This window comes from Rhamphochromis sp. 'chilingali', assembly GCF_963969265.1.
Source record: "Rhamphochromis sp. 'chilingali' genome assembly, chromosome: 10".
Classification (NCBI taxonomy): domain Eukaryota; kingdom Metazoa; phylum Chordata; class Actinopteri; order Cichliformes; family Cichlidae; genus Rhamphochromis; species Rhamphochromis sp. 'chilingali'.
Window position 1 is genome coordinate 3942189 of NC_137937.1, and position 19179 is coordinate 3961367.

Sequence of the window (19179 nt, forward strand, 5' to 3'; positions counted from 1 at the left end):
AACGTTCAAATCTATCAAAGAGAACAGTGCTTTGTCTGTTGTATCTTTCCTGTATTTTTACCTCTTTGTCATTACCAGTGAATGCTCAGATGTTTGGTGGATGTTGTTTAAGATCACTATACTCAAGCTTTTCACTCCTGTGTGCAGCCCAATTTGCAGCTTGTAGTTTGCATCATTTTTGGCAACAGAGATGATCTCTACAGTGCCATCAAGAAGCTGTGCTGTGTTAAAAATCCCATCCCATCCCAGGTTTGTGATGTTTGTGCTCTTCTTTCAGCATTAGAGGAAAGGAATGAAATGTTTACAACTTAACAAATGCATAAATAGTAATTTTGAAAATATTTTCTTCCAAAAAAGAAAGTTTGTTTCACTCTCGCCTATTTGTCATTAGGCCATCAACGTCCGCACAATTTCCCAGCAACAGAAGTTGAAGAGTGTGGCACAGAAGATACTTCTGCAGATGAACAGCAAGTTAGGAGGAGAGCTGTGGACTGTCAATGTTCCTCTGGTAAGTGTCATGACACACAAGATGACAGCTGAGCAGTTTAATATCAGAAGTGGAGTCATTTGGATTGTTAGGATATTTCCTCAGCTCAATTATTTATAACAGAGATATAGTCTTCATTTATTTTGGGGCTCCTTTACCATGGATCACTACATCAGCGTTGTGGTGTGGCTTGGAGGCGATCAGCTCACGGGCCTGCTGAGGTGTTATTGAGGTCCAGGTTACTTTGACAGTGGTTTTCAGCTCCTCTCTATTTCTGGATTGGGTGTTTCTCATCTTCTTCTTGACAATACCCTATAGATTCTCTGTGAAGTTTCAGTCGTGTCAGCACAAAAGCGAGCCTTTTTAGCAGTGACCTCCTGTGGCCTAATCTCCTTGTACAGCATGTCAGTAACATCTGAATATCAATCAGGCTTTAGGAAAAATCACAGTACTATCACAGCTGCAATGAGTGTAGTAAATGATATTACTGTTGCACTTGATAAGAAACAACACTGCATCCCTTTTTATTGATTTGTCAAAAGCATTTGACACTGTTGATCATTGATTTTAAAACTTAGACTCCTTCAGTGAGGACTCTCTGAGAGAGCAGTGGCATGGTTCTCAAATAGGGCTGGGTATCGTCACTGATTTCTAGAATCGATTCGATCCACGATTAGATTCAATTCGATTTGATTCTGGGAAATTTTGACAGTCAGATATATTATAATTCAGATCAGTACATTTACATAATTTTGTATCTATAAAAAGGAAGCTGACACACGCAAGACTTTATCAAAGGTGTGAGCATCACAGCAGATGCCTTTGTGTCAAAGTAGCTGAAGATAAAACACAGAAAAACATGAAGGTGGTTTTCCTGGCCTGGGATTTTATAAAAAATATTCTGCAGTAGATCAAAAACGAAAGAGAACCATTAATCAACATATGAACGTTACCTCTGACGTTCCAGCGGTTTTATTAGAGACCGCTGAGCGTTTTGCATTTTGCATAATTTTAAAAAGTTTAAATTTGTTCAGTATTGAACAGCAGAAATTAGGTTGTCTTTTCGGAAGTATGTAATAAGAAAAAAAAACAGTGGCCGACAGCGCTGTAAACAACGGTAGACTTGTGCGTAACAAGCAAGCGAATAATGAAGAAAACAGATTTTTAGACGGGAAACTTCTTGAAGTACAGAGAGAGAGAAAGAGAGCTGTGCATGAAGTGTGATTTCATCCTGGTGGAAGCAAAACAGTAAAAGTCAGAGTGAATTCATGACGATGTTTATGTGAAGCGTAGTTTGGATCTTCTTTTGCTGCTGGTTCGGTCAATATTGTTTGGAGAAAGATAAAACTAAGAGCTTTAGAATCGGCGCAAAAAGGGCGTGAACACAAAGCGCGGACCCGCCGACGGATCAGAACCAGCGAGCTGTCGGCTTTCAGCCCCGACCGTGTCCGTGCCGTCAGGTGAGAAAGGCGCATCTCACTGATTCTGATCCGGGTCCGCGCTTTGTGTTTACGTCTTTGTGCAGAATCCGTGTACCTGCTCTCATTTACTGTTTTACTGTTTGGTGGTTGTTGACAACAAATTTGTGAGGTTTCACCTGAGATTCTGGCATTTCGGGCAAAATAAATTAATATTAAAAAATCGATTCAGGATTTTAATGAATCGATTTCACGTTATCCAAGCGAGAATCAATTTTAATCGATAAATAGATTATAAAAACCCAGCCCTATTCTCAAACTACCTCAGTAATCGGTCTCGGTGCATAAAATCCGACGGTCTATGTTCTGAATTTGTTACAGTGCACAACGGAGTGCCACAGGGCTCTGTATTAGGCCCCCTTCTATTTATCATTTACATAAACAATCTTGGTCTAAATGTGCCAGATGCAAACATGCACTCCTATGCTGATGACACAGTTATTTACAGCTGTGGTTCAACTCTTGTCCAAGCCATTGACTCCTTGCAGAAAGCCTTTTTTGCTGTCCAGCACTCATTACTTCAGCTTAAACTTGTTCTCAATGCAGACAAAACAAACCTCGTGTTGTTTTCTAAATATGGGCCCAAACAATCCCATCAGTAACCACTCTTGAAGGTAATAAAATCTAGTTGGTTTACACGTATAAATATCTGGGTATCTTGATTGATGACGCGCTCACCTTCAAACCACATGTAGAGAATCTTGTTAAAAATCTGAAGTTAAAACTAAAGTAAGTTGTGTTTCTATTTCAATACAAAGAAGCGGCTTGTTGCTGCAACATTCTTGCCTGTGCTGGATTATGATGATATTCTATATATGAATGCTTCTGCTCAGTGTCTTCGAATGGTTGATTCTGTGTATCATGCTTCTCTGAGGTTCATCACCAACCGTAAATCTCAGACTCACCACTGTGAGTTATACTCTCAGGTAGGATGGCCTGCTTTGGAAAGTCAGAGGAACTCTCATTTATACAGTTTTATATATAAGGCAATGCTTGGGTTGCTACCTTCTTATATATGTTCCCTGCTTGCAATGAAGCATGCTGGTCCGCATGGTTACTTGTTGCTTTCTGTTCCATTTGCCCGAACTAAATTTGGTAAAAGAGCTTTTGTCCGTTTAGCACCCCTGGCTTGGAACAAACGACTAGAAAAAGACTGAATTCATTTCATTAAGTGCTTTCAAATCTAAACTAAGAATCCTTGAGGCCAAGTCCATAACATGTAACTATTTCAATTAGATTGGTTGTCATTTTAACTGATTTTTTTATTATTATTATTATTATTTGAATTTTACTGAATTTTATTTATTTATTTTTCATTTATTTTTGCATGTGTGTTGTTGCTGCCTGTGTTTAATTGAGTAATTTCTGTAACTGTGAGACACCCGCTGCTGCCTATCTTGGCCAGGTCTCCCTTGAAAAGGAGGTTTTTAATCTCAATGGGATCTTTCTGGTTAAATAAAGGTTAAAGAAAAGAAAGAAAAGAACATCTGTCAGATCAGCAGTCTTTCCCATCATTACTGTTGCGCGTACTCTTCTAGACCAAGATATACATGCCATTTATACTGTTTGAATTCTCAGTGGGCTTAAAGTTTGGACTCTGGTGAAGTATCCATGTGTGAAATGATGTCTCGTTCAGGTGACCTCAGCTTTCAGGCAAAGAATGTTGCTAATTTGTATGTCTTACCAGCTGAAGCAACACTAGGTCATAATGTTTTTCTCACAGGGTTGTATGGTGGGCTTTAGTCATAATAATGGCAATATCTTAGATTCATACAATACCTGTTCAAGGGACTCGAGGTGGCTGTACCCAAAAAAGAATCAAAGGCTTCAGTGAAGGGGAGTGATGGGATCCCTTCATCTAACGTTCTTCTCACCCTGATGGGCCTATCACTATGAGCAGGTTAAATCTGAGACATGACTTTTGAAAAATTGTTCCAGAGTCCAGTTTTTGTGATCCCTGCAAATTGAAACTGAATGAGAACACTGATTTTTAACTGAGGTGATTGAGGCTTGCAGTTCTTTGGATGATATTCTGGGGGTTTTTGTTTTTGTGATCCACTGGACAGGTTGTTGATGTGCTTATGGAGTAATTTTGGTAGGCTGGCCTCTCCTGTGAAGGTTCATCACTCTTCCAATTTTAATGTATTTGTATATTGACATATTTACACTCAGCATGTTTAATTAGAGTCCTGAAATATTAGAAATGGCCTTGTAACCCAGTCTGATCGATCTCAACGTCTATGTTTCTCACTTGTTCACTTGAGTTCCTTTAGATTGAGACATCATGTGTTGTCTGTGGTTGCCCTGCCATATGTATTTTAACATCATTACAGAACTTTTAACATGGGAACATGATAAACCTGTCTCCCCTGAACAGAAAAACCTGATGGTAGTTGGAGTTGATGTCCACCACGACCCCAGCAAGTCTCATCAGTCAGTTATGGGGTTTGTCGCGAGCGTGAACAGGTAAACTTCCCTTCCCATAGGGGCGATCGTGGCTCAAGAGTTGGCAGTTCGTCTTGTAATCGGAAGTTTGCCGGTTCGAGCACCAGCTCCGACAGTCTCGGTCACTGTGTCCTTGGACAAGACATTTCACCCGTTGCCTACTGGTGGTGGTCAGAGGGCCTGGTGGCGACAGTGTCCGGCAGCCTCGCCTCTGTCAGTGCGCCCCAGGGCAGCTGTGGCTACAGTGTAGCTGCCATCACCAGTGTGTGAATGGGTGGACTGAATGTAGTGTAAAGCGCTTTGGGGTCCATAGAGACTAAGTAAAGCGCTGTACAAATACAAGCCATTACAATTTTTCCCTCTTTTTGTCTAGTCGTTCTTTAGATTTCATATTTTCTCCATAGTTGAATTATTACATTTAATGTGAAGCACACAAAAAAGTGTTAGTGTGCACAAAACACTGACTTCACATTACTAGACAATGCAAAGCAATGCTGTGACTCACTGTTTTCAAGCATTTTTGCATCACCTTGACAAATAAACCTTTTCATGTCGTTGCATATGAGTGCACAAACGAGAAATTATTTGACCTTGAATTGGTGAGATGCACTATGCATGCGTCCTAACAGCAGCGTGTTGTTCCCTACAGCTCATTGACCCGCTGGTACTCCAGAGTAATTTTCCAGACCCCCAATGAGGAACTGATCCATGGCTTCAGGGTTTGCTTACTGGCTGCGCTGCAGAAGTACTATGAGGTACAAATGCACTTCAGAAATGTGTTCTGATTCAGGACTCCTGTCTGTAAAGCACCACTAATTCTCACCTATCAGTGAACGCAGTATAATGAAAACAACAGTGTAGTTTGTTTCTGGGTGTTATCAAGTTTTGCTGGGTTTAATGCATTTTCATTTACTGTATTAAATTTGTATAACTTTACTTTGGTTACGCATGTCTAACAGGTAAACCACAACTTGCCAGAAAAGATTGTGGTGTACAGAGATGGTGTCTCAGACGGCCAGCTTAAAATGGTGGAGCAGTACGAGATCCCACAGTTGATCAAATGCTTTGAGACTTTCCCCAGCTACGAGCCCAAGCTGGTCTTCATCGTGGTACAAAAGCGCATTAACACCACTCTCTACTCCTGGGCTGCAAACAGCTTTGGCACTCCCCCTCCTGGAACTGTCGTGGATCACACCCTCACCCAGAAAGATTGGTTAGTCCAGGGCGGGGCGATAACAGCAAGGGGTTTGATTCCAATTGGAAGGATTGTAGGATGTCAGTTTGTTTCTGAGGCAGCATTTTATAAATGTGAGAAATGATCACAAAATGTGTAAATGTAAACACGGTGCTGCTGTTAAAGATGAGAGGCCTGCTTTTTGTGTGTGTGTTTTTTGTTGCTGTTTTTTAGTCTGAATCCAGCTTTAGGGCACAGGCGACCTGCTTCAGTAGTCTACACTGGCAGCTCAGTTTAAAGGCGATGATGCTAATGTGTAGTAAACAGCATTTCATGAAAATATCTTGTAAAAATACACGAGAGAGAAATGTGAATTTAAACATGTGCACAGCAAAACTGCTACGACAGATGTACTGGCAGCTGTAGCAGAGGAAATGTTTCGATTCTGTAAAGTTTCCCAAACCAAAGTGATTGTTTCCCCCCTGCTCAGGGTGGACTTCTACCTGATGGCTCATCACATTCGGCAGGGCTGCGGACTTCCGACACACTACATCTCTTTATATAACACGGCAAACCTCACACCAGACCATTTGCAAAGGTATGATCCAGTTTCCTTTCCACTAAGCAATATCTGGATTTAATATTTGATCATTACAAGATTGAGGTTGTTTTTTTAGGTCATCGCTGTAGCTGTAAGAAAAAGAGCCTTTATCACACCACTAAAGCAGAGTATTGAAAATCTTCGGGGCAGTCTTCCTTCTGTCTAAAGGGGAAAAAACACAAAAGTACTCACAAGCTTACTCCATTTGGTTTGTAAATATGCTTCCTGAATACGATGTAACAGTAAAGTTGACGTCTGTATGATGTAATGTCTGTTTAGTTTGAGCAGCTCATGAAGAAAAGTAAAGATAGTCGCACAGAACTGCACAGAGCATCTGTCATGACAAAACAGCATTGTACCTGACTAAGAGCCATAGGGTCTGTCATAATTCAGTACATAATCATAATCTTTATATGGTTTGCAAAATAACTCTGCTACACAGTGAGTCTGTGATGCTCTGTTATACAGCTGTGTACGATACACAGTGAAGCAGAAAGATGTAGCCCTATGTATGTAAAAATCTCAAAGTATTATTCACTGTATTATGTTGTGTACATGTCATTCAGATTTGTCTGAATTTCTAAGGCTACGTTCACACTGCAGGTCTTAATGCTCAATTCCGATTTTTTGATCAAAGTTTTTTTTGTCTGCTCGTTCACACTACAAATAAAATGCGACAGCAAACGTGCTCTACTGTGAACGCTCAAAGCGGCCCGCATGCGCAAAAGAAGACGTCACACACAACGCGCTCTGTTTAGACCCAGAGCAAACAGTATTGTTTGACTGATGGCCCTTAATATGCAGACTTCGGACTTTACGTTTCCCAATTTTTGCTTTTAGTTATTTTGTTATTTACATAATAATGTAGATAACCTAATAATGATCCTTATTGCTGTTTTAGAGGAGCGGTGCTTTCTGTCAGAATCTGCAGATTATACAGTACAAATAAAATGTTCACGTTGTCTTCCCAACAGTTTCACTAACATCTACACTGGATGGTCAGGAAGTGTTCACGACGTCTTCTCCGGTGCTGATAATTGGCGTCTGTCTTCTCTCAGTGACGTAAAAGACGGATTTAATGCGACCTGACCGTTCAAACAGCAGTCGCTTTCTAAAACATCGGATAGGTATCGGATTCCGGACCACATACAAAAGTGACCCAGATCGGATTTGAAAATATCGGATTTGTGCCGTTCACACTGTCACACCATGATCGGATAGATGGGTCGCAGAGGGTCAAAGAAATCGGATTTGATGCGCTTTCGCCTGCAGTGTGAACGTAGCCTAAGATCTCCAATAAGTTTATAGCGTTTATAGCGTGTTTGTCAGTTCAGAGCTGATACGTGTTTGAATAAAAAGAGATTTTTGGTGCCAATCATGTCCCAAGATGTAGCAAAATCGTGCATTTTGATATCAAAATTTTGCCCAGCCTCCAGTTGTCAGTAAGACACACAATCAGTCAAACATCAGCTTCTACTGTTTAGTCTGGACCTGTATCCCCCAGCTGGTCTTGGCAGATGGCTGAGCCTCCCTGAGCCTAGTACTGCCCAAAGGTTTCCTCCTGCTAAAAGGAAAAAACCTTCCTGTTGCCAGAGTAGTAGACCATACTTGCAAAAACACAAATGGAGTAGAGCTGAGTAGAGATTGTGTGTCAGGAGTTTGAGTGGTTCTGTACACATTTATATCTTGGAACTGTACTAGATGCATTTTCAAGTAATTAACCACCACCCCCCTTTTATTTTAAGCCTCACTGGTATTTACCTCGAGTCTATTGTTTTCCAAAGTATTGCTGTGATTTCTTTTTTTGTGTATCTTCCACACAAATTGGGATTTATTGTGAATGTGTGTACAGTTCAAAAACACTTCATTGTTGATTTGGTGTCTTGCCAGGTTGACCTTCAAGATGTGCCATTTGTACTGGAACTGGCCCGGCACCATTCGCGTTCCAGCACCCTGCAAATATGCCCACAAACTGGCTTTCCTGTCTGGCCAGTACCTTCACTCAGAGCCGGCCATCCAGCTCTCAGACAAGCTCTTCTTCCTTTGAGTTATTCTTTGCCTTGATGCAGACGGCAGTTACCTGTTTTTAATGACAACTCATTTACTTTAATGAGGGATTCATTAATAACCTAGAATATCGTTGCACACATTGTAATAATTATAATCAGTGTTATTTTAAGAGTTTGTTCATTTTAAGGTCAGTTCAGTTATTTAAAAAAAGAAAGAAAGTGGTTTAAGTTTAGGAAGTTTTACTGGGTTTTCACATTTTTGTCTTTTAGTAATTACGTTCAGTAATGCAGCAGTGTTCTTAATGTTTGCACCAATTCAGCTTTCAGCTGTACAGATTTGTAGCTTGTAGTATTTCAAATCTTTAAATAAAACACGAGCCTGTTTGTGTGGTGCTGTCATTATCATGATCGGTCTCTTTATTTTTATTTAAGCCTTTAATGCTTCACTTACAAAACTGTCTGCTGGTAGACATAAGAGCCAAATGCCCCCCATCACTCTCACACTTTAAATTCTTATCAGATAGAGAATAATTATGAAAAAAAAATTATTCAATGAAAAATATGATATGAGTATTCATAAAGGAAAGAATGGATATGGTGATCCTAGCAATAGTCATGTTGACTTTACACTGTCACTTTTTTTCCATATATATGTGTAATTGGTTGGCACATGGAAAATTGTGCTAAACACTCTCCTTTAAAGATAACTGTAAAAAAAAAAACACATCTCCAAGCAAGTAGTTGAGCGTGTAATTTATGGAGTGTCAAGAGTGCTAAAATTAAAATAAACAATTATTAAATAATGAGTGTCAAATTCATTAAATCACATGAGTTAAATTGGAAATAAATGTATTTAGTATATAAATAAACTGTTAATTCATTTCAAACCAACTGATTCATTCATTATTTAGAAGCAGTTGATTATTAATTTTTTCCATGGTTACTGTGATGCACTGCACCATGAATTTATTTCATCTGTCAACCTCACCCATCAGAGTTAGGGGGCGGGGCTAACAATGAAATGGTTAAAACACTGCTTTAGTCCAGAGTCGAGTCCTTTAGATGCCATCTCTCAGTACCAAGTAAAGAGATCATACATGCATACTTGATAGTTCTTATTTGGCACGTTGGCTCACGAGTCCAGACTTCTGAAGATGAGAGAACACAGCTGACAGGGAGACAGCAGCATCATTTGCCCTTCACTGTGTACTTAAACAACTACCACAGACCTTCCACGGCACAAGAAAGACTGAGTGGACTGGCAGTAATTAGTATTGTAGAGTGTTTAGCTTATTTTAGAGTTTAGAAATGTGTTAACATAGAATGTAGAACTATTGTAGAGACACTGACACTGCCCTCAATGTAATAAAGGCCTGATTCTGTCATGAACTTACGAGTAGATTGTAGGAGACCCCTCCCCCACTTGAACTGTGAGAGTAAAACGGAGAGGAGTTAATGCTGAGTGGAAATTCCCCAGAGAATGTTTGGGTGGGGGTCTCAACATTTGTAACTGGATAACTGTGGTCTGGAAGGGAGATGGGTTTTTATGACCTCTAGGGAGTCACCTACACCCACAGTGTTTTAACTGTCACGCACACACATCCACACGCACACTCACTCATGTGCACTCACACATACACACAGGTATGCGTACACAGTCACACACGAGCACTCACATAGACACGTGGGAACGCGCACATGTAGGCATTCATGTGCTCGTGCACACAGACACAGTTTGCAGCACACCGTGGGGGGTTTTATGATGGGGACGCCTCTATAAAGCTGGCTGTAACTAACAAAGGGGTGAAGATTTGGAGAGGGACACACCGGCCTCGTCTTCCCTTCTAGAAGTGCATGCTTAAATGAAGATGAATAAAGGTTTTGTGAAATGACTACTGAGTTCCGGTGCCGTCTCTGGAAGTTTCGACGAATAAAAGAACCGGGGTAAAACTGATTTTGTAACAGTTTTAACAACAAAGTTGGCCATCAGATTTCTTGCAGTGATGTAATAAATGATTTTCCCTCTAGAAAAGCTGGAAAACAAAAATGTTAAGAGGATTGAATGTTGAGGAAAACGTCAAAAAGTCAAAAGTCTGGATTCCAATCATTCATTTTCAAATGTAGTTCTTCTTATTTTCACCAAAGTGTTTACACATGTTTACATATGTTTATATACTTTTCAGAACAAATTATTCAATTTTGGATTTGATTTCTAAAGCATGTTCTCTTGTCGGGTAGCATAAGATAAACATCAAAGAGGGTGATAAGTGAACAGCATCAGCATACTAGTCAAGTTCCTTTTAAGTATACTTTATTTCTGGCATCTCCATTCTACCATAAAACAACCAACCTGGTAGGCAAAATCCCACTTGCTTTATACAGGACTTTACACACACCTGAACATCATTAGTCTCTACCGCTGGAAAAAAAATAGGTCAGACCAAACAATACGATTCTAAACGAAGAACAGAAATAAGATTATACATGAAACTCATTTACACGCCTAAATGGTTTGAAAAGTAAAACACTGCATATAAATAACAATCTATATGTGTTTGCCTGAATCTTCCACCACAAACAGAAAGAGGACATGTGAGCTGCTGTCTGAGTATCAATGCAAATACACACCAGAAATTGTTTAGTAAAGACAAATTTAATAAATGAAAGCTGTTGAGAGGCCCTTTAATGTTTTTCTTTGGATCATCCTTTGATCCATCTATCCATTTTCTTCTGCTTTTCTAGTTCATGGCTGGAGCCATTAGGGACAACATCACCAAGAATTAGAGGAATAGTCCGAATGAGCCACAGCGTTTGACTGGCATTAAGACTGAAGCCAAAACAAGTTTTTGTTTGTTGAACGATTCTTTTTATCCACAAAGCTAAAACTGATACACAAACACGCTGGAGTATGTTTTCAGTTGAAATGAAGCACCTTCTGACTAAATACTTTGTCAGTAAAACACATTCTACAGTCGTAGCTTGCAGAGAACGATTCAACATAACTAAGAACTGAGTTCAAACCTCAATTATCACCAGTTACTTGTGCATTGTTCAGTCAATGATACTTATTGAAACCACTGTTTTCTAATACCTATGCATAAAGGTAAAGAACAATAACAGAGTTATCTTTATTTTAGATGTCAAAAAGTAATTGCGGCTCCCAGTGTTTTCTTTTCCATGGAAACGGGGTCCAAATGGCTCTTTGGGTGTTAAAGGTTGCTGACCCCTACCCTAGGAGAATTTGATGTTTCAGTCATCATCATAAACTTAAATTTGCATTGTGCCATTTGAGAATAATGGTTGATGTCTGTAACATCTGTCATCAGAAAAATCCTCACACATAGCTGGTTTATTCATGTGTCATGAAACTAATGCATTTTTGAAAATCAAAGCTAATGTTTTAAAAAGATGTACATAAATGAAAGTGTTGTTTACTGGATATTGTTTATATAAAGCAGATGATTCGCTTCTCTTTGAAATATATCGCACCCACAAATTAATTTAAACTGGGATCCATGTTCAGTAATATCTGACTGATGTGGATTTTGAATATTACATGTAACATGTCCAGAAGAACTATGATAAAAATTTAAATGCATTCTAAAACCTGCACACGCATGGTCACGTAAACGTAAACTGCAGTGAACATTCATCTTAGGATCAAACGAGAACACATTTTTTTGCCTGCAGGGTGTAATTAATGAAAAAAACCTAAAATGCTGGATTAACGCACTAGGTGTACTGTCCAAGGATCTACAAATGTAACATTAGCATGGCCAATTATGCAAATTAGGCGATGACATCATTTAGCGACTTCTAGGACAACCAATAGCGATTTTCCTTACTGAGGAGTTGGCAACACTGTTTGGCAGTCATTGAACGCATCACAGTGCCGTGAGCAAAGGCCTAGTCCAACTGCAGAATTTCTTCTTTTCCTCCCGTCGATCTGGTGAGATGCATGCTGTTCTGGTGCCCTCTGCGATCTGGAAACCTGGGTACATTTAACACCAGTCACTGTAGATAGGTTTACAAAACATTTGTACTTAAAACTGATGCTTTAATGTGTTGTTAGAGAGAGAAATCATGAAGCGGTACGCGCTGAGCCGAGTCCGACAAGCATCCGCCATTACACCAACTCCTCTGGTGAGTTAGCTTGGAGCTCATGTTTACATTGAATATTATGTCCATTTTTATGCTGCAGCCAGGTGTCAAGTTAACTGCTGGGATGTTTTTTGTTTTTGTTTCTGTTTTTTTTTGTTGAGGAAGAAAGCTAAATGTTCTAGAATGTGTGAATGAGCTTAGCTGAATGTTAGCAAGCTAGCGGCTAAGCAAGCCTGGCTACCCTCATAATATGGCGGCCGATACAAGGTCAATTACCGAGTTGATGTGTTTATGCCTAAGAATTTTTTTTTTTTTTTTTTTTTTTTTACATGAACAAGCCTGTATTTTTTATGATGTTGAGACTGCTAGATGAGCCGTTAGTGATACTGGAAGTCATGAATATGCTTTGGTTAATTCTCCAGCATCCGGGTGTGTGTAGGCTGGTTTTTCCTTTGGTATCCTGTTCCTACTGGATGATGTTCCTCATCTGATGACTCCACTGAAACATCCTACCTGGTAGATGGTCGTTGCTACAAGTGGATGCTTCTGCTTTCTGGATGCTGTTACTGGATACTACACTGTTCCAACAGGGTGGTAGGAACAAATTGGAGGGCCCCAACGTTGCACTTTACCTTTCCCTGAGCTCAGGTGTTTGTTTGTTTTTTGGCCAAAGGACCTTGATAAATTTTTTTTTTTTTTTTTTTTTTTTTTTTTGGGAACACTGAGTGGAAAGACAGTAAAAGAAAAGGGTTATTGTTTAAAATTGTGTTTTAATAAATGTGTCTATGTTAAGTGAGTGTGGTGTTCGTTGTGTGCTGGAGGTCTTACTGTTCCTATGGTGGAGCAGCTACTACCAAACTCCTTTACAAAACTAGCCTCTGATGGGTTACAGAGTTTTGGGACACATTTCAATTCTTGTAACCTCTTTCTATACAAATTGTGATTCTTTCTTTTTTTGGGGGGGGGGGGCTAAAACATTGTGGTGAAATTGATGATACAGACAGTCCTGATTTCCAAGCATTAATGCTTTGGTGTAAGTACAGATTGAGTTACAAGTGGAGAGCCAGCCAGGAGATTGGACGATAGTAGCACCTTGACTTTCCAGCTCACAACACCCACCTTTTCATTTTTCTCAACCGCATTGAGTTGGACATTGTACCTTTGCAGATGCTTTAATGTAGACCAGCAGTCCCCAACCTTTTTTGCGCCACGGACCGGTTTATGCCCGACAATATTTTCATGGACCGGCCTTTAAGGTGTCGCGGATAAATACAACAAAATAAAACTAGTACCGGTACCAAAAAAAATGATTTATTCATAACACACGTGAAAAGACCCAGGAAAACCGAGTTAACGATAACAAAATAACGCTGAAAAACGATAAAAACCCTGAAAACCATTCATTTCACACCTGAGCCTCAACTCTCGCGGCCCGGTACCAAACGACTCACGGACCGGTACCGGTCCGAGGCCCGGGGGTTGGGGACCGCTGATGTAGATAGCTAATGCTCACTTTTTGTGACTGGAATTGAAAGGATTTAAACAGATGATGACAGTGCTAGTGTTTTTTTTTCAGTTAATGGTGAAGTTTCTCAGATAGTTCGGATTCCTGATGAACCAAACCATCCAGAAGGTAGAGTCCTGGTAGAATATTCGTCTGATCAAGCCATTCCCAAGATCAACCAAGGTCTTTGGTGACTAGCCTAGCCCCAAGAATCCTGCTGTTGGTTCGTTTGTTAAAACCATTTGAGATGTTGCTCAGGAAGAGGTATACAAGTGGATCTTCCCCTCAGTGATTCTTCCTTTAGGGTTAGGAACATTCTTGAAAGTTTGCTCAGTCCAGCGACAGATGTTTTTAAGTTGTTTGGTTTGAGCTCCCCACCCAGAGCTTATATTACGCAGCTTGATTCTGCTTTTAGTCTTGTAGATAACGGAGAAGAGGTTTTTTTTTTTTTTTTTTTTTTTTTGCAACCTTTCTCAGCTCCAGTCAGAATAGCAGAGAAAAGCCCTCAGCATATTTGAACAGACTCCATAGCCTCCTTACTTCTACTTCTAGAGGGGGAGTCTCTGTTGAAACACCTGCTAAGACAGTTCAATAGAGGCTGCTGGGATGAGTCTCATCATAGCTCTCCAGCTAGAGAACAAAAAGAACAGTCCACCAGCATTTTCAGAAATACTCCTTGTGTTGAGAACTGAGGAAGGTGCTAGATCTGCAAAGCTAGACAAGATGAAAAAATATCTTGGTTCTACAAAAGTCAGCTGTACATGCCCACTCCATTTTTGATGTATTTTAGTATTTAGTATTTATTTATTTATTGTCATTGTCAAGAACAATGAAATTGCGTTGTACCCTCCTATGATGATGAGCCTGTGCCAATACAGACTACAAAACAGAGCAAGGCATCTAAGCTTGAAAGGAGATTGGATAAGCTTGCAAAGCAAGTAGAGAAACTGAGCCAAAGGTCCATGAATCCTCCTTTTGACAGTGAGCTTAGTGCAGCGTCAAAACAGAGAAAACAAACTGTTAAACTTCAAAATAAGACAGATCAGTTGTCTAAGAAACTTAGAGAGCTCGCTCGGTACCAGAAATGTCCTAAAGAAAATAAGTGATGGCAAAGATTACTTAATGGCAAGAAACAGCAGTGGCAGGAGACCTGTTAAGGTTCCCTGTCTGCCAGAAGTGTGGTTCAGCTTTAGATGTGGTGAAGATGACCATACTGCTGCTCGACGTCTGAATGAACCTAACCAGACACTAGTCTGTCAGGCAAAGCAAGAAAGGTTCCAAGCCCAACAGGTTACTGAGCCTTTTACTTTAAACTTGTAGCAGCTCTTGTTGTGGGACGCCCAGGAGCTGAGACCAGCATCAATCCCACCTTATTTGACCAAAGCATTCATTTTCAGAGAAAAATAAAAACCCAGACAATGGTTGAAGATTTTGATTCCAAATCTCGCTTGCCAGCCAGTCTGCTAGATCCTCATTGTGCAGCTTCTGTTTTGTGTGAGGGTGTGCAATGCAATTCCATGATGGATTGTGGTTCACAAGTCACTACAATGTGCTAATTGTTTCAGAAAGATAAACTTGCACATCTCCCCATTCAGCCAATTGAAGCATTGTTTGAGATTGAGGGAGCAGGTGAACAGCATGTCCACTACCTACCTTGGTTATGTTGGTTACATGCTCATTGAAACCATCCCAGTTCTGTGAGCATAGCAGCCACCTAGTTAAACTCTAGAATTTTCTTTTCCTCCCATCAATCTGACGAGGAGCATGCTGTTCTCTTAAACACTTCATGCTGTAAGCTAATGATAGTTATATTAGAGCAGATGCATGCTGGTGCAATAGGCTGTCGACTAATTGCAAAAATAATTGATGACTAGTGGACTATCAAAATAATCGTTTGTGGCAGCCGTAGTTTCAACATTTGAATGAATGAATGAAGATTCATATGTAAAATGCATTCTTATCTTGTTTTGGTGAGAGGGCCTTTAATGTTTCTCTTTGGATCATCCTTCCATCTTTCCATCCATCTCTTCTGCTTAGGGCTGAACGATTATGGAAAATAATCTAATTGCGATTTTTTTTGCCCCAATATTGCGATTGCGATGCGATATGCGATTATTTTTTAAGGTCTTTGTCTTCTGTATTATTAAACAAAGACAAGCAATACATCATATAGTATGGCCAATACTATATTACATTAATTTTAAACTGTTCTTTCCTGGAAGACAGACCTCTGTTATGATGACATGAGGTGATGCATGAATTGATGACTGACATTTTTATTTAACTTCTTCAATCACAACAGTATATTTGAACATACACAATAGTTTATTTTTAGCTTACAAACATCTGAGCATAAAGTGCTGACAAGGAACCCTGGTGTAAACATTAAAATGAAAGTCAGTACAATGTGCAGATTGCAGAAATATACATAAAAAAAATCAGTGGCTTTACCACACTCAGTTTTTCGACATCTGTGAACTACTAGACAGTCATTCAATTAAAAAATAATATTAAATAAATAAAACTAATAAATAAAAAATACACACATCTTACTGATCTCTGCAGTCAGTAACATTACACATAAAGTGCAAACATAATAGCAATTGTATAAACACACACACAAACACGCCTTTAAAATTTAAAGGCGTGAAATTGGACGGTCTAGTTCTGATTAGCGTCACCGCTGTCTCGGTGGAGTTTAATAAACTCGGCCGTCTGCTTCTTGCTATCTAAAATATAACCAGACACTGGTGTAAATTCTCGACTGTCTCATACTTCTGTTTAATAAGTTTTCTGTTTGACGTTTAGTCAGCTGTGTGAAAACCAAGGAGGAACCCACCCGGGGGATTAATAAAGTTTTATTTTATCTAATCTAATAACTTTAATCTCAGCCAAACCGATTTACTCACGAACAAACAAAACACTGAAAAAAGCCCAACAATAACATTTTTAGGTTGTCTAAGTGACTTATATATTACGTTTAACCCGAGCAGCGAAACTCCGCGGTGATCTGAAAATGATGTGCCGGGAGTTGTGCCGTTCTCGGCCGCATCAGTAACCCTCGAGCTCCCGGCTAGCTGTCGAGCTGGTGGGTAGCAGACGCCTCTGAAAACGTCGAAGCACTTTTGCAAATATGGGATATCTTGATAAACCGAGCAGATATTTGATGTTTACACAACTACTTTCTCGCCTGAAAATATGTTAAAAGTTTATTTTGTGACCCAGAAAGATTAGTATGAGTAATTTTAAAACTTAGTAGCGGCCGCCATTGCTGGAAACTGGAGTTTGGCTGGGCCGCGCTATGAATTCTGGGATATGGTAGTAATTTGGACAGCCTTCGGTGCGTCGCTGTGACGTAATCGGTCTACAAATGCGGCCTCAGGAGGATGCAGCCCATGAATTTGGACATGTCCAGAGTATAATCGCAGCCTTTGCGGTTAGAAAATTGCACTTGATCATGTCGCGATATTATCGCAAATGCGATATATCGTTCAGCCCTACTTCTGCTTATCTGGTTCAAGGTTGGAGCCGTCCCAGCTGTTATGGGGCTAGAGGCGGGCAAAACCTGGACAGGTGGCCAGTCTAACACAGAGAAACACACAACCATTCACACTCACATTCAACCTAACTGCATCGCTCTGGACTGTGGGAAGAAGCTGGAGTACCTGAAGGGATCCACAAAGGCATGAGGACTCTCTTGCTCTCAGGTCACTGCCGTTCACGCTGCTCTGAACACTCTCAGTTGTCTTTGGAACAAATAACACCAAATGAGAGTGAATCACTTCAGAACAACAGGAACACTCCTGGTTATTGTGAGCAAACGTCATAACAAGATGAATATATTTACCATTTTAATGAGGGAGAATCTTCTGTGTGGAGTTTCTTCTCAGCGTGACTCTTTTTCCCGACTTTTAGAAACAAGAGGCAGAAAAGAAAGAATAAAAGTTAAAACCTCGACAATTTTCTATATATTAGGACAGAATTTTAGAAACAACCTTAAACACTATTTACTACTTACCACTTTGTTCAGGCTTGCTGGTGTTCGACATGCTTCACTTTATATTAAATCCTGAAGCGCTTCCTCAGTGGAGTCGGGCTCTGGATGCTGTTGTCTTCCTCTTAGCACCCTTTGCTGACGTCTTCAGAAAACGGCAGAGAACCGACATGAGAACTCTGCCGTCTGCGCTGTAGTCTGTTACTCTCCAGCGGTTCGTCATCTCCGTGTCCTCTGTTCGGTAAACGGTGGAGATGACTCTGGTGACGGGGAGGCCGTCGACAGTCAGGGTGCGGACGCAGTTCCTCCGGTCTGCCTTCAGCACAGCGAGATATGCTTTCTCGGGAAGAACTGGAGTCAGGAAGCGTGGATGAGAGCTGGAGCCCGCAGGCGGCAGCATCATCCCAGCTGGTGAGTCCGTAGGAGGAGAAGGAGCGGTGTTCTCTCTCTGGCTCAGCCTCACATGGACAAATGGTGTCGTCACCTGGTCCCGGTGGAGCAATCCTTTAAACAGTATGTGAGGAAAGTCCTTGGACCCCGTCACCAGGTTATGGTATAGAGTGAGGACCAGGTGGGACATGGAGTCCAGATTGCTGTTGGTCAGTTGACGGTTCCTCAAGTTAATGACGACCATCTGACGTGAAATGGTTGGACTCACCAGCTCAGCTACGAGGAAACAAAGCGTGCGTCTACATTAATCATGTGATCGCACAAATTAAAGCCTGAATTTAAATTGTCAAGACATGGCTTCACATCATCATATGTTATTCCACACACAGTAAGAAGCTCCCAGCAGAACTCATTGTTTATGAAAGCCTTCACATTTTCATGTGGTGTAAAGCTGCATGGACTCTCATTGAGGTTTTAATACGCATTCACATTAAGGACTAACGTTTTCATATTAGTTGAGCAACAATCTGCTGAGAATAAAGCAGCTGCATTTAGGTGAGAAACCTCACACCTCTATATTGGAGGCGCACAGCAGTCTGACATATTATATTATACCTTTTAGCCTGCTGTACTTACCATAGCATTGATCTTTCTCACGCTCAATCAAAAGGGATAGCAGGTGCATCTAACGATCTAAGTCGGCAGAAATCATTTTGCAATTCCTTCGTTTCTTGAAAAGTTCGGAAAATCCGAGTTTTCACAGCACTAGTAGGAAAAAGCTGCTGTTTGCACTGAAATGTGAAACCGAATTCCAATTTTTCCTTCTGTTTTTATATCCATAGCTCAAACACGCCATCCTCATCACCATGACTCCCAGTGTCACCTAAAACCAATTTCATTTATTCAAAAGAAAAAATTATTTTTCTCATTTAATTTTACTATTGCATGTTCTTTTTTTTGCCAATCTTTGTGGTTTTCTATGCTGTTAAAAAAAAA

At 40.3% G+C, this 19179-nt stretch overlaps 1 protein-coding gene across 3 annotated transcripts in view; it reads left to right on the forward strand.

Annotated features, from left to right (window-relative positions):
* Window positions 1-8949, forward strand: part of piwil2 (piwi-like RNA-mediated gene silencing 2) — a 41200-nt gene extending 32251 nt beyond the window's left edge. For 2 of the 3 annotated variants that reach the window (XM_080894217.1, XM_080894218.1), the window contains 7 exons: window positions 148-249; window positions 392-508; window positions 4343-4431; window positions 5060-5165; window positions 5370-5623; window positions 6075-6182; window positions 8076-8949. In XM_080894217.1, coding sequence (XP_080750343.1) covers window positions 148-249; window positions 392-508; window positions 4343-4431; window positions 5060-5165; window positions 5370-5623; window positions 6075-6182; window positions 8076-8232 — 933 coding nt within the window. In that variant the 3' untranslated portion in view covers window positions 8233-8949. The remainder of the gene's footprint in view (window positions 1-147; window positions 250-391; window positions 509-4342; window positions 4432-5059; window positions 5166-5369; window positions 5624-6074; window positions 6183-8075) is intronic. The other variant, XM_080894216.1, reaches the window with a different exon arrangement.
* The last annotated feature ends 10230 nt before the right edge of the window (window positions 8950-19179 follow it).